This window comes from Amphimedon queenslandica, unplaced genomic scaffold (assembly GCF_000090795.2).
Source record: "Amphimedon queenslandica unplaced genomic scaffold, v1.1 AMPQUscaffold_12971, whole genome shotgun sequence".
In the NCBI taxonomy this organism is placed as follows: domain Eukaryota; kingdom Metazoa; phylum Porifera; class Demospongiae; order Haplosclerida; family Niphatidae; genus Amphimedon; species Amphimedon queenslandica.
This window is the reverse complement of record NW_003546793.1, coordinates 4,496-16,532: the sequence shown is the minus strand read 5'-3', so window position 1 is coordinate 16,532 and position 12,037 is coordinate 4,496. Positions and strand designations below refer to the sequence as shown.

At 37.4% G+C, this 12,037-nt stretch overlaps 3 protein-coding genes across 3 annotated transcripts in view; 1 reads left to right on the top strand and 2 right to left on the bottom strand.

The window, feature by feature from the left end:
* Nucleotides 1-3,084, bottom strand: part of LOC100640683 (sterol regulatory element-binding protein cleavage-activating protein-like) — an 8,026-nt gene extending 4,942 nt beyond the window's left edge. The window contains exons 1-9 of the mRNA XM_020002145.1: nt 2,909-3,084; nt 2,683-2,857; nt 2,391-2,542; nt 1,927-2,049; nt 1,761-1,825; nt 1,367-1,657; nt 1,181-1,307; nt 1,016-1,117; nt 276-808 (exon numbers count right to left, since the gene is read on the bottom strand). Coding sequence (XP_019857704.1) covers nt 276-808; nt 1,016-1,117; nt 1,181-1,307; nt 1,367-1,657; nt 1,761-1,825; nt 1,927-2,049; nt 2,391-2,542; nt 2,683-2,857; nt 2,909-3,033 — 1,693 coding nt within the window. The 5' untranslated portion in view covers nt 3,034-3,084. The remainder of the gene's footprint in view (nt 1-275; nt 809-1,015; nt 1,118-1,180; nt 1,308-1,366; nt 1,658-1,760; nt 1,826-1,926; nt 2,050-2,390; nt 2,543-2,682; nt 2,858-2,908) is intronic.
* Nucleotides 3,085-3,168: 84 nt separating this feature from the next.
* LOC100640556 (helicase POLQ-like) lies at nt 3,169-7,615 on the top strand. The gene is made up of 20 exons (XM_020002147.1): nt 3,169-3,275; nt 3,347-3,822; nt 3,878-4,056; nt 4,123-4,251; nt 4,354-4,425; nt 4,474-4,546; nt 4,767-4,864; nt 4,907-5,026; nt 5,076-5,197; nt 5,247-5,371; nt 5,579-5,690; nt 5,779-5,920; nt 5,967-6,071; nt 6,114-6,324; nt 6,401-6,558; nt 6,606-6,704; nt 6,830-7,018; nt 7,106-7,219; nt 7,300-7,434; nt 7,495-7,615. Exons 1-20 carry the CDS (start codon nt 3,244-3,246, stop codon nt 7,573-7,575), a joined length of 2,772 nt encoding a protein of 923 aa, XP_019857706.1. The 5' UTR covers nt 3,169-3,243; the 3' UTR covers nt 7,576-7,615.
* On the bottom strand, nt 7,596-9,094 carry LOC100640428 (putative tRNA pseudouridine synthase Pus10). Its single transcript, XM_003389743.3, has one exon. It carries the CDS (start codon nt 9,078-9,080, stop codon nt 7,653-7,655), a length of 1,428 nt encoding a protein of 475 aa, XP_003389791.1. The 5' UTR covers nt 9,081-9,094; the 3' UTR covers nt 7,596-7,652.
* Between the last annotated feature and the right edge of the window lie 2,943 nt (nt 9,095-12,037).

The window sequence follows — 12,037 nt, the reverse complement described above, 5'->3', positions numbered from 1 at the left end:
CTCACATAGTTTAACTGCTATTTAAAGGATTGAATTGACTGACTGATGAGAAGCAAGTTATTCAGTTGTGTTCCAAACAATTTTTGGAAGGGCTGAAAGGCCCTGATTGATGGTTGTATTAGTAAAAATAATTCAATTATACATAATACAATAGTCTTAAAATTTGGTGGATTGAATTTGGCAAATTGGAATCCATAATAACAGCATGAACAGCCAATATTTTGCCAAAATTACAACCACCAAAAACCAGTGAGTCAATTCATTCATACACTAACCTTCTTTATTGTCTTGCTGTTGAGTGGTTTCCTTTGAAGCGCCACCCCTTTCTCCTCCCATTACAGGTCCCGTGGGCGGGGCCGGTCCAGCACTGGGCGGAGTCGATGAATCAGTGAGAGAACTAACGATAGAGTTGAAAACCTCAGTCTTAGAGAAAGCTGAAGTCATGTACGCCAGCAAAACAACAATCATAAACTTCTGAGCGTAGCGACCACGGACAAGAAAATTATTAACTTTATCTCTACGAGCGACCCTACGGACTTTAGCAGCCCCGCCCACCTGCTGGTTGCCATGGTAATGAGAGGCGGAGTCCTTTAAATCGGAGAGCTCTAGTCTCTTCATGTCAATGGAGAGCACAGTGGTGAAGAACACCATCTGGAGGAAATAATCACAGAGTATCCCCACTAGGGCTATGGTGCAGAATTCTTTCATTGCGTAATTAAAAGTGAACATCCCAAGAATAACGAGACACAATATCGTTAATAAATTATATAGCAGGGACTTCCCCTCTTTGCTTAAACCTTCAGCTATCCTGTAAAAGGAAGAAATATCAATAACTGCTGTAACATGTGTAGTGACCAGTGTGTGTGTGTCTGGAGGTGAGTATCAGTAATGTAATACCTGAGTCCCTTGATATCTGCCCTCAGCTTCACCTCAAGCAGATATCTCAGTCCTCAGGTATTACATTACTTATACACACACACACACCTCCAGAGAGGCTGGACTACATTAGCAGTACCTATGCTTCACATCAAGTCCTTGATCAGTGGATATAACTGCTTTAGTTATTATCAAAATATTCTCCAAACCAATGACAACCACAACAAATGGAAAGACCTCACTAAAGAGAAGAGAAGAGAAGTAATTGAACATAAAGTGTCCTTGTAATATAGACCCTCCATACCTGCCACTAATAGTGATGCTAAGTCCAAAGAAGGTGCATATTCCCAGTGACATTGTTAGTGATGATATCACCGTAATGACAGCTGTAAAACCTAGTCCTAACTTTGAACGAACCAACTCTATCTTACCTAATAATAATAATAATAATAATAATAATAATAAATTAATAATAGTGGGAGGAGCTTACCAACTGAGAAGGTTATGTATAGGAACACGATTGAATAGAGGAACAGTAAAGGTGCAAAGTCACTGAGTGACAGATCAGATTCATAGTAGAAATGTTTAGTGAATATTCGTACTGGCGGTCTTTTGAATGGCCACGCCCCATCCAGGGTATCAAGACACGCCCTCAACTGATGGAAATTATCGGCAGTTGGTTTAAATAGAAAGGAAAAGGCGAAACGATGCTGAGAGAGTGAGTGAGGGCTCTCCTGACCTCTCAGGTGACTCTCCTCCCAGAAACCGCCGTACAGCAACTCTATTAATAATAATAATAATAATAATAATAATAACAGTTGGGCGCTAATTTTTCCTTAATTGACTAATATATAAAATTGATTTTTAAAAGAATACTATATCACCTTTAATCGTCTGTAGTGTGAGATTATCTTTAATATCATTATACTGCTTCAACTGATCTGTCTCACTACATTGAAAAAGAGAAGAAATTATTAACCCTTTTTACAATAACCTTTTAATTACTAGCAATTAATTAATTAATTAATTAATTAGTTATTCATTACTCACTGATACATTGAGTCAAGTAACGGAGACAGGATCAGTGAAGAGAATGATGAAGGGGGCGTGTCCTTGTTGCTAAGGATACGAGCAAACTTCACAGCAGCAGGATGAAGGACTGACCTACAAGACCTGGAGAAAGGTGAGAGAAAAAGGTGAGGAGAGAAAAAGTGATAACATCCAATAGTTTTCACTAGAGATACAACCTTTGATCTTAATCTGTAACAACTTTAGCTAAACTAACTGTAACCACCCTCTCCTCCACTCCCCATTCAGCCACCATGAGGTACAGCGGTATCATTGGTACGGGTTTTCAGGGTAACAGGTTCAGAATAGAATTACCACTCTTTAATACTGTATTACAATGTACATGTAAAATGAAACTCAATTCTACGAATCTTCACAAAAACCCTTCAAACCCGGTCATACATTACCGCTACTGAACAAGTACATGTGCTCATTCTGGTCCTTACTTGTCAGCCTGTTCTATGGACTGAAGCATGATGGCTGATGTGGTCTTGCTTAGTCTGTAGAAAGACCGTTGACATAGTGCATCCATTTGCTCACAGTCCACATCAGTGTGAACATAAAGCTGATAGACAATCACTTCAGGAAGACCCAGGAACTATAGAAATGGAGTACATTCCTTACTGTATAAAATAACCTCCACATAAAGGACACCTCTGTATAACAGAGACACAGTGTCCATTATATAAAGGCTAGTCTGTATTCATTATTAAAGTACGATTAGTTCCTCTTACTGACCCATTGTGGTGTCCTAACTGACATTAATGAAGCATTATTAATAATCCATTCTTCTTCTCTGACTCCGCCCATTTCCCCTCCTCCTTTATCCAGCGACTTACGATAGTTCAACCAGGGGGATCTCCAGCCTTTAGGAGAATTAACATCACCTGATGTAGTGACAAAGAATGGGAGACTAAAAGAGAAACATTTATTATTATCATTATTTTGGTGATTAGTGGTTTACCTGCACAGTATTACAATGAAGGCTGCACAGATCAGTGCTGGTAGCGGGTAGCTGGCACACATGAGGCCGTGAGCGTAAAAGATACGACCAATACTGAGCCGTTCTCTCTTACCTTCTCCTTCCATGCCAACTGTAACTAACCAGCTAGCTAACCTGTGTTAGGTGTGTTTCTATTAATGGGCGGAGCTCAACCACAAATGGGCGTGGCCACAACAAGTATGAAGCCTCCCACGCAAAATTAATTAAAGGGTGGGGTTTGATTTTTAAATTCCATCATAGATTCCATGTGAGTCTGTTATTTTTCCCGCGTAATTTCCCGCCATTAGAATCATAGAATGTACTATGAATATGGGGGAAGTCTTAAAAGGTAGGAGGAGGAGAGAGACTGAATGATCAATCAATGTGCATAATTTTTAAAAACTATTTTTTTGTTTTTAGGCAGCAACGAAAGAGAAGGAAAAGGTTCTCTGATTCACTGAGTGATGAAACGACCAATAAAACTACTCATTCTGGGTCTGATACGGACATTAGTGTTCCAGACCCCTCGCTAGCTACTGGGTCCTGTAATATTGATAGCGAGAGAGAGGAGGAACACATTGATCCGACAGTTTCCTGTAGTACACCTCTCCGTGACATTTTATTTCCATCAGATCTCTCCTCCTCCTCTTCTTCTAAAGATGATAACGAAAATGAAATTGATAAATTATTGGAGGGCGTTAATATGTCCGAGTTAAGCAGCTTCAACCTAAGCTCGGCTCATAATAAATCCGCTGATAAAATGGCTGCCACTGAGGACAATCACTTCACAGTACAAGAAGATAGGGTTCATGTCTATCCTTCCGGAACATTCTATGGTCTTCCACTAACCGTCCAGGAGTGCTTCAAAAAGAACCGAGGGATTGAGCAGCTGTATGGTAAGATATCAGTAGAGAGAGTGAGTCCTTTCTTTATTTTATTTTATTATTACAGATTGGCAGAATAAGTGTCTAAGTCTTCCTGGTGTTGCAGCTGGTAATAATTTAATATACTCCCTCCCAACCAGTGGAGGAAAGACTCTAGTAGCAGAGATACTCATACTCCAGCAGATAATGTTAAAGTATAAAGATGTTCTTTTTATACTGCCATATGTATCTATAGTACAGGAGAAGGTCAGTTCAGTATAGATTTATTTTATTTTATTTTTTGTTGCTCTCTTGATCTCTGTCTTTTATAAGGTGAGGGAGTTGCTACCATTCGCTGAAGAGCTTTCCTTTGCAGTTGAAGAATATGCTTCAAGTAAGGGAAGACTACCACCTGTTAGGAAGAGAAAGAAGAACACCATCTTTATTGCCACCATTGAAAAGGTACCTTACCTGCAGCTGTACTTTGTACTGTAGTACAGGGACTTTTGTTCGATTTTGGAGCAACTTTAAAAATCGTAAAAATCCAATTATTATGATTAATAGGGCAATGCATTAATTAATTCATTAATTGAAATCAATAGATTGGATTCAATTGGACTGGTTGTCATCGATGAGGTAATTAATATCTAATCAATGAATAATTAATTAATTGTAATTAATCAGCTTCACATGATAGGAGGAGGTCAGAGAGGAGCAGTATTGGAATCCTGTATCATTAAACTGCTATTCACATCAGGTTTGTAATACTGTACATGTACAGTCAGTCCTGTCTATTCCGGACACCTTGGGACCCAATAATACCCTAGCTCCTGATTATGAACCTGTCCTTATTTCAGAGGTTCATTAATACACATTACTATTGTATTGGGACTGATACTACCCCTCCTCATTATAGAGGTGTCCTTCAGTGTCCACAATAGGAGGAGGTTATACCGTATTACTTTTCTTTTATCCAGTTAGTGTCCAGCTGGTTGGGATGAGTGCTACACTGAGTAATTTACATGAAATTGCTTCTTTCATGAGAGCAGAACTATTTACTGGAAACTTTAGACCAGTTCGTAATTAATTAATGATTTATTATTATTGTTATTAATAGGTTGAACTCAATGAATATATTAAATTAGGTCAATCAATATATTCTATTGGACGAAGGGAAGGCCTAACCTCGGGCGTTGAACCAATATTTAAAAGGCGTATAGTAGGATCATTAAATAAGGTTATTAAAAGAGGGTGTGGCTGATTTTAACCACACCCATTTAAAACAGGTTGATCCTGATCAACTGGTTGGTCTAGTTAGTGAAGTGAGTCCGTCGTCTTGTTTGATATTCTGTTCCACTAAAAAGAATTGTGAGAATGTTGCCCTCATGATTTCTAAAGGACTACCAAAGTAATGAAATATTGTGATACTTATTCTTAAAATATTTACAATTTTTTAGATCGGCTAAATCCACCAAGGAGAAAGAGCGTAGGATGTTGATTCAGCAGTTGCGTATTGAAGCAGCTGGTCTGTGTCCAGTACTAGCACAGACTCTACCTTATGGCATAGCCTATCACCACTCCGGTTAGAAACACTACATTATGGACATTTTAAAAATATGCCAATTTCTGAAAAATACCCAAGGCTATAGCCCATGGTTTTTTTTCCAAAAAATGGCTCCAAATTAATCCCAAGTTTTTATTACATTTTCTGATACATATTGATGTCCTTATGCTGTGTAGAAAGTTTGAACTGATTCCTAAAAGTATTGAAGTTATTTTATCTCTTAAGGATTAACTGGTGATGAGCGGAAGGTCATTGAAGAAGGATACACTTCGGGGATACTCTCTGTCATTACTTGTACCTCAACACTTGCAGCTGGGGTCAATCTACCAGCCAGGAGGTATAACGCAACTTTAACACCACTTTAATGCAGCCCCAGCATCATAATACATGTGATATTGATTCCTGTTAACGCTCTCTTTGCAAAGGGTCATCATTCGTCAGCCGTACATTGGACAGGACTTCATTAGTCTCAGTTCTTATAAGCAAATGGCCGGTAGGGCAGGACGATCAGGTTTATGTGATAAAGGAGAAAGTATCGTAATACTGCAGCCGAAAGATGAAGCGAGAGTGAGTATTGAAGATTCATGTATATATTTACATGTTTATTTTTTAGTTTCTCAGTGTCTTGTCGAAACCATGTGATAAGTGTACTAGTTGCCTTCTTCTTGACAACCAGCAACCATTCACATCACTGATCCTCTCATTAATAGCTTTGAAAGTAAGAATATTATTTATTTATTTATTTATTCTTTGTTATCAGATATTGAAGTCATCCTCAGACATTAGTCCATTCCTCCAGTGTACTTTACTCTTCTCTCAAGATCATGATGAGGCCTCGTTAAAGAAACATTGCAATGATATCATCTCCAGTCTAACTAGCTCAGAGCTTATCTCACTGAGAGAGGAAGAGAGAGAAGGAGAGAAGATACAGCATTATGAGATAACTAACATTGGGAGAGGAGTACATAAAGGTACATGAACTTGTGTATTCATTATGATAAATGACTCACCCCCCCTCTCTCTCTCCCTCCCTCTCTCTCTCCACAGGTTGTATTACTGTGTCTGATTCCAGTTCAGTATACAAGTCACTCCAGACTGCTCAGTCTAATCTAATATTAACTAATGATCTTCATTTATTAACTGTTGTTGTACCTAATTCTCTCATACAGTCCATTAAACCAGACTGGAAGGCTTACTTTGAAAAGGTAGGGAACTATTAGAAGTTATAGCTTCTTCATTTACCTCATGAAAGGTTTCAAGACTGTCACCAGATGAGGAGAGAGTTGCTGATCTGTACAATATCAGTATTGGAGTATTGGCAGGTAGATATACTGGAAGGAATACTAAAATGGTGAATATATTTCATAATAACTATCTGAGGACTAAATCTCTATTGAACTACATATTATAAACCTGTTATTTCAAATGCTATTTAGTGCTTCATTAATTATAACTATTCCTTCTCTCCCCATGCAGACAGAGGGTGACATGTGTGTATACATAAGGTTCTATGTTGGTTTGATGCTGTACTCTTTACTGAGAGCCAGTGTCAGTACTGATGGTGTGTGGGTGGTTGCTAGCAGGTTCGGCTGCAGTAGAGGATACCTACAGAGTGTTGTACAGCAGACCTGTAGCCACTCGTCCTGTCTGGTTCATTTTACTGAAGTAGGAGAGAGAGGGAGGGAGAGAGGGAGAGGGAGAGAGAGGGAGTGAGGTATGTCTCCTTTTTCATTAGTTTTTTATCTTCTCCAGGAGTTACCTGAGTTATGGCCTTTCAAACTTCTCCTCCCTCCAATAGTTCAAAAGTTGTCATATTCCGTCAGCTACAATCTGTTGTCTCTAATGGAAATACCAGGAATGAAACAAGTCAATAACAATGATATTATTATTATTGTTATTATTATTGTTATTATTATTGTTTATTATTATTGTTTATTACTTTAAAGGGTAGAGCGAGGCAGTTGGTCCAGGCTGGTATTAGATCACCATTGGATCTTGTTGAGTATTCTCCTTCAGATTTATCTAAACTAATTGAACACTTGTATGTTGGGCAGGCTGGGAAACTGATCAAATCTGCTCAGGTTAGTAACAATATTTCTTTTATTAAAAGCAAAGTTTATTTCTTTTCTTTTTTGTGTTAGAGTCTATTAGCTGAAAAGGCCGAACTGTTAGAAGATGAGGCTTACGAACTGCTTCAAAAAATATCACTTAATAAAAGATGATAATAATAACAACAATAATAAAATATAGTGTATCAATGATATTATTTTCAATTATTTATTTATTTATTTATTTGAGTTCACAAAGGCCACTTCAGTTTAATCTCCATCACATCCAGTGCAATGATATCAACTCTTCCCTCCATCATGCCACACAGGTTAGGAGTAGTCCGTCCTAAATCTCCATGAACGAACTCCTTGATGTAAGTACCAGCCTGTGTGGAGAGGTCCAATTGAAAATGATGAGAGTCGATCCATTTCGCTTTTAACGAGTAGATGAGTCTTTGTCTTGTTGCCAGAGACCTTCGATGAAGGACTCTTATCGGAGTCTTTTGGCTTATCGTCAGGTTAGATACCTCGTTTAAGAAAACCAAGTCTTGTGGAGTGATGGATTGACTGGTCCATATCAGAGATGAGTACAATTTCTCTTTCTCTTCTTCTCCCGTTTTTAAGATAGAGCTAGTCTTTTTGTCAACCATTTTTAATTCCCTCACAGATATTTCATCAGTGCTGCTGTTAATGGCTTCTTGCAGCTCCTGCTGTTCCTCCTCATACTCAAGGAGTCGTGGGTTGACTAGCTCTAGCATGAACGGTCTACCAGTTCCTAACATCCTAACGTCAATGTCCTCACGTCCTGAAGATGAGAACTTGATTGTGTCGGGTCGAAAAATCCTCTCAGTTTCTCCAGTGAGCATCTCCTGTATTGAAGACTCGGACTTTTTGACTCCGTCAATAACCCAAGGAGACTGAGGGAGGGTCCTAGAGTACTTATTGTAACGGCCTCCAATGAAGACTGGCTTGTGATAGAGCTGGACTGTTACTGATGTTAGAGTGGAGAGATGAGGAAGAGAATCAGGAAAGTACTTATCTAATTCTTTGTCGTTTAAGCCATCGACTGATTTATTAACAATGTCGTGAGTGTATGTTATTTTTGATTGCTTTCTTAGTTTTGTTACTTTCGTACAGCCTCTTTCTTTCAGGAAAGGGACATAGGCCTCTTCTGTCTGGAGGTGAGTGAAGAGTAAAGATATCTTAAAAGGAGAATCTATTTCGGAGGACAGGCCCAATCTTAGCGAGAGTTCTTTGGCTAGTTTGAATTTAAGAGAGTCTTTAAAAGCGTTGGAATATTGCGGTAGTTTGGAGCAGAGCTTTAGTTCTGTTAGCTTCTGATGGAGGAGCAGGGACTGGGGGAGACTGATGCATAGCTGGAAACTAGTCAGACCCACATAGTCCTCTCCTTTAAGCTCATCAACCACTTTACTGACTATATCAGACTGGACTGAGTCATAGAGTAGCCCTGTACAGTACTGGCACACAGGGGGAGGAGGTGGAGGTGAATCTGGTGGTGATGAATATTTTGGACGTTTTGAAGGTTGTTCCTTATCTTTATCTTCTACTGGCCGAGTTAAAAATGAAGGGGAAGATTGTCTGTCACTCTCAGTCGCTTCTTTTCTCAGTAAAGTGCTTGCACAAGTTGAGCATAGAATTCTCTTCAGTTGATCCGCCATTTTAAGGGTTAGAAATTCCAAGATGTTAATTAATAAAGGTTAAAAATCATGATTATTACTAGTTATTAAAGTTATCGTAATATTAATTAATGTCAAAGAGGAGGTGTCAGGTGTGTGATGAAGTAAATAATAATAATAATAATAATTCATTGGTATTGTTTTTATTGCCACTCTTTTATACAGATATTTAATTAATAATGATAATAAATTAATTAGTTATAAATTAATTATTATTAATTGGTTATTTCCACGGTGATCATCATGCCCCCTCCATTATGGACTCCTGAATGAACTAATAATGATAGTTATTATTAGAAAATTTGTCAACCCCTCCACAATTTACATTTGCACATCAATGATTTCATATGTAATCTAATGCACCATCAGATTGCATGGAATGTATGAAATGATATCAAGGTACAACTGCATGGAATGTAAGTTGTAGAGGAGTTGACGAGTTTTAGCTGTCTCTTAGTGAACTGCCAAGTCAGCCATTCTTTGTCCAGTCAGGCTAATCTCTCTTGTAACCAGGTCAGTTAAACTTGTCTTTGGTGGTTGTTTATCATATGTATAGTCTTTATCAAATTAAACATGTAGCTGTTAGTAAACCTTGTAGCTATTTCAATGTATTATCATAGTTTGCTAAGTTATGCTGATGTACGTATACCATTGTTGTTGGTTTTCTGTTTTATTTCAATCACTATTGTATAGTAACAAAAATACTGAATTTTAGAAGTACAGTACTGTATATGCAATGAAAATTGTGCTATTCACAAGTTAATGATAGAGTTTACTTGTCAGATAGTTTTGATGAGTATGCTTGATATGATAATAGGTACATTTTAGGCTACTGTACATTACACCATGAAACTTGTTTTATGAAACATGTTGCAGACATTCCCAGACAATTTTAACTGCATGAAACTGTTTCAGGCTCCATTGACTCTTGTACTCTTGTATAAAAGATGTTTCATGTCACAAGTTTCCAGAAGCAAGTTTCATAGTGTATGGTTTAATGCTGAAACAAGTTTAAATGTCTTCAAAATGTACCTGTTATGGACACTTATTATTTTTAATAATTTTAAATAATGTACAGCATAATCTAATTTAATTATCCAGGGATAATTGATACATACGCACGCACACATACTCCGCATACACGTATATCTCCCGCATATCTCTGTAATCTGACCACAAGACACTAGCATTACAAAAATGACACTCTACTTCTTTCTGTTGTTTCTTGTAGGCACTAGTTCTAATGAAGCTACTAAAGAACTTCAAGAGGAGGTGGACTCCTTTCACTCCTGTATGGCGACCAGTTACTCCTTAATATTGTCTCTTGCTACTGGAGTAATTCCTCTTTTAATAATAATTGAGGAATTCGGTAAATAGAATAAATATATACATATAAAATTAAGAGTATGTACTTTTTACAAAATAAATTTATGCGTACAGTTTAGGTACACACACATACCTACACATAAATTCAGTGTATGATTTGTGTGTGTATGATTGTACAAAAACAGATGTATCCATAAATTATGCATACATGAACTGTCATTTCGAAACCTATTCATGACATTGTTTAACTTTTTTATTGTCTTCGTAAGAAAATAATGAATTGTTATTTGATTAATTTTTATTGGTCCATTTCTAGGGAACCTCACACTGCTATATACTGCCATCGGTACTTGGGCTTCAACTCTATCGTACGTCACTATGTACACTGCGATCAAATGCAACATTGATTTGGGTATATTAAAACAGAATTTATACTTACATGTAATTTTAAACTTTTAGGGCCCTGGGTTATACCAAGGGATCGGTTTATTCAATTTACAGGTTTCCTTGAGTTCAACTCTTGGTACCTCAGAAGGAATCGAAGACAAGATTCCCCAGGTATAGTATACTACACAATTAGAATAATTATTATCAGTTTATTCTTATTTTATAGCATAATCATGCTCAATGGCTGATGGATTGTTACTGCACATATTGCTAATCTCTAACACTATCAATAACATATTGTTAAGGCCACTCCAATTTGATTCCTTGTTTCCCATTACCCGCCCGCATGGGGCCGCATCGCTATTCATTATTGCGGTTTTTCATTGATTATACAAGCAATTTATACAGCTGATAATGAATAAATTTAATGAAAATGAACAAACCCGCCCGCCCGCATCAGGCCCGCCTCTGTAATGGGAAACTATGAATCTTATTGGAGTGGCCTAATCTCTACCTTACATTGGTATAAGTTCTAGTTTATTAATTAACAGCAGTAAACACAGAAAAAACAATAGAAACAGAAAAAGACATAATAATAAATAATGGCTTCAATTATAAACACTATTATTATTGTGAGATAAAATTAATTTTTATAAGTGGGTGGGGCTGGTTAATAAAATGAGTGATCTTTGAAGCTGCAACATTAGGTGGAGGAGTGTTAAGTCCTTTATCTCCTCCAGTTACTGACAGGCCAGACTCACCGTGTGTCCTCTTTATAAAGAATATAAAGAGTGACACCTCCTTTTCATTCACTCTCTCCACTAGCAGCAGCTGTCAATCTACTATGATTCTAGCTGAACATATAAAGAATTTGTACTACCATCTCTAACACTATCAATATTCAATACCTTACATGTATTTTAAAATTTAAATGTATTAAAACATAGATATACTACACAGACCGGGATTGGAAACTTCCCCGTTTTAATTTTATTCCGTGTATGATCCGTGTTGTGACTGTTGTCGTTGCTATGGTTATTATTACAGTTTATTAATAGTTATTAACAAAATAAAATAGCCATCGGTGAGCTTTTTCTCTTTTGTGCATTGTTCTCCAGCCTCTCTTGCATCTCATAAAACACGGAAGAAGCTGAACTGCTGGTAGAAGTTAATAATGACCTTTCTCTACCTTCTGCATCTACAACAATTGCTTAAATCATGGAATA

Excerpts from the sequence above, each read along its gene's own strand:
- LOC100640428 (XM_003389743.3), bottom strand. The coding sequence starts at position 9,080 with ATGGCGGATCAACTGAAGAGAATTCTATGCTCAACTTGTGCAAGCACT.
- LOC100640556 (XM_020002147.1), top strand. The coding sequence starts at position 3,244 with ATGTACTATGAATATGGGGGAAGTCTTAAAAG. Across the intron at positions 3,276-3,346 it reads TATGGGGGAAGTCTTAAAAG|GCAGCAACGAAAGAGAAGGA; the intron begins GTAGGAGGAGGA and ends TTTTGTTTTTAG. Across the intron at positions 5,691-5,778 it reads GTCAATCTACCAGCCAGGAG|GGTCATCATTCGTCAGCCGT; the intron begins GTATAACGCAAC and ends CTCTTTGCAAAG.